Here is a 2,286-nt window from a genome sequence, read left to right as displayed (position 1 = left end):
TTGATCTTCTTATAAGGAACTATATATTATTCTTTTAAATTATGCTCGGTTTGGCACTTATTTTGTCTGCTTTTTCTTGGTTTTACTTGCCTGATTTTAGTTTAATCTCTCTGCTTGAACTTTTCCTGGTTGCCGGTCTTGCTGAGCTTCCTTGGATTATTTGTTTTCTTTGTTCCTTCCCTTCTTTCAAATGTTGCTTGTTATTCTTGTGCTTAATCGGTTAATCCAATGTAACAGTGATTGTTGCAGGAAAAATTAACAGTGGGAAACACTGGAAGAGAGCTTCCAAGACAGACAGAAGGGTGCTGTTGTTTTTTTCTCAGTCTACAATGGAAGAAGACATTGATCTTTATAAACAGCTTGGCAAGGGTAGTTGCTATGGTGATGACGAGTGTATGTGGCTCTCTTCAGTTGTTTCTTCTCCTTCATCACTCTTTGAAGACTACAGATCTTCTACTTCAATGCATGTTTTTGTTGATGACAAATTGTTGATTTCATGGTTGTCAAGATTGGAAAACTCTTTTCTTTATCTAGATAAAGGAAGTGTCCTTTTTGATGATCCAAGAGTAAATGTAAATCCTGAGGAGGAGGAATCATGTTTAACTGCTCTTCAGCGGACAATTTTGGTCACAGAAGATATTTTGAAGGACGATTTAATGGAAGAAAAGCAATTGACTTCACTATTGAAATCACGCAGGAATGCTACATCAGATTCCACCATGAACAATTCAGAGAGTTCCAGGTCTTCTTTTGAGCAGTTCTGTGAGGACTCATTAAGTTGCAACAACTTTTTGATACCTTGTAGCACCGTCTTTGATTTTCCTTCTTCTTGCTCTCAGATATCAGATTCTGACAAGACAAGTTTCTTGGTATCTTTAGTGAATCTTGATGGTGAAGATTCCCAATGGATTTCATCAGATACAGAATTGGAGTTAGATTACTTCCAAACAGGTTTTCCTAGCCCATCTTGCAAGAGTTGTGAGGTCTCTTTACCCAGTTCCAATGTTTCAACACCTAGTGAAGTGAAAGATGAACAACCACGGTACTGTGCATTATTGGAGCATACATTTTCAGATCAGGAAGTAGATTTGGAAGATTTCGATACAGATGAACCTCTTTTCTGGCCTTCCCAGTGGAAACAAGATTGGAATTGTGAGGATACTTGGAAATGCTTTTCAATGTCTCCTCGTAACTGTATGACAAAGCCTGGATCTCTTCAAGAGACCTCTTCTAAATTAGTTAAATCAAAATTCCAAGTCACAAAAATGGATACCAAAGAGGGCTGTAGGAAAAGACTTGAGTTCAGCAAAGGTTCAACAGCGTCAACTTTATTGGAATGGAAACAAAGAAGCAAAAACAACTGTATCAAGAAAATCAACTCTGCCCCTTCAGGATTGAGAAAATCAAACAAAATTTCAATGAAAATAGTACCTATGGAAATGGAAAATGATCTGAAAGAGAGAAAAGATAGACAAGTTCCTATCCCACAATCAAATTGTTCAGATAGAGATTTCTTGGAGGATGATATCACAAAAAATGGAGAACTTCCAATTGAGACGCTATTAGGACTTGGCGAGTTTGACGGGCATGAAGGGGTGGATTCAGAATTCAATGAAGATAATTTCTCACTGGATGAATCTCTGTGAGAATTCAAACAGACTGTTTTATTAGTTTTCAAAACTACTCACAGTTATGTTGGCAGGGCCATTTGAAGCAATCAGCAATTAAGCATATAGAGGTAAAATTAGACATGCACTGATATAGGGCCTCCCCAGCGCAAGACTCTCTGCTTTGCAAGCAAGCATAACTGATGTATGAATACAATATCAAATATGCTCTTGTTGGGTGAAAAATTAAGGAAAATTAAAATTTTGCATGGAAAACTCGTCAGTTTCTTCTTACCCTTGAAACAGAATTACAATTTATAGCTAATACATGGGAATTTGAGGTGATATTTTCTGCATCAAATATGAAGAAGTCCAATTGCCAAATTCTATCCCAGTATACCTGATGAATGATTATTCTCTAATCTTTGTTTTTGATGGATGTTATACTCCAGCCTTTTTGGTGTAGGATTTGCTGGCTATTGATAATTAAAATGATGCAATCCAAAAATAATAATTTACTCTGTTGGACATGAATGTCAAAAATCTGCAGAATCATGTTAGCTCTTACGTATATTCAATTGCAACGCAATGCTTGAACTAGGAACTTGTAGGCCTAAGCCCAAGAATTTGTTTCTGCTGATTGAAAAAGGTGCTGTATATTTTGTTCCATTCGGAGAAT

The 2,286-nt window shown here is 36.7% G+C and overlaps 1 protein-coding gene across 1 annotated transcript; it reads left to right on the top strand.

Annotated features, from left to right (window-relative positions):
• Positions 1-329: 329 nt before the first annotated feature.
• On the top strand, positions 330-1,646 carry LOC131180623 (uncharacterized). Its single transcript, XM_058147973.1, has one exon. The coding sequence runs from the start codon at positions 330-332 to the stop codon at positions 1,644-1,646; it is 1,317 nt and encodes a 438-aa protein (XP_058003956.1).
• The last annotated feature ends 640 nt before the right edge of the window (positions 1,647-2,286 follow it).

The sequence above is a fragment of the Hevea brasiliensis genome, chromosome 6 (genome assembly GCF_030052815.1).
Source record: "Hevea brasiliensis isolate MT/VB/25A 57/8 chromosome 6, ASM3005281v1, whole genome shotgun sequence".
NCBI lineage: Eukaryota > Viridiplantae > Streptophyta > Magnoliopsida > Malpighiales > Euphorbiaceae > Hevea > Hevea brasiliensis.
Note: the sequence above shows the minus strand (reverse complement) of the source record. Positions and strands in the feature narration are given on the sequence as shown.

Excerpts from the sequence above, each read along its gene's own strand:
- LOC131180623 (XM_058147973.1), top strand. The coding sequence starts at position 330 with ATGGAAGAAGACATTGATCTTTATAAACAGCTTGGCAAGGGTAGTTGC.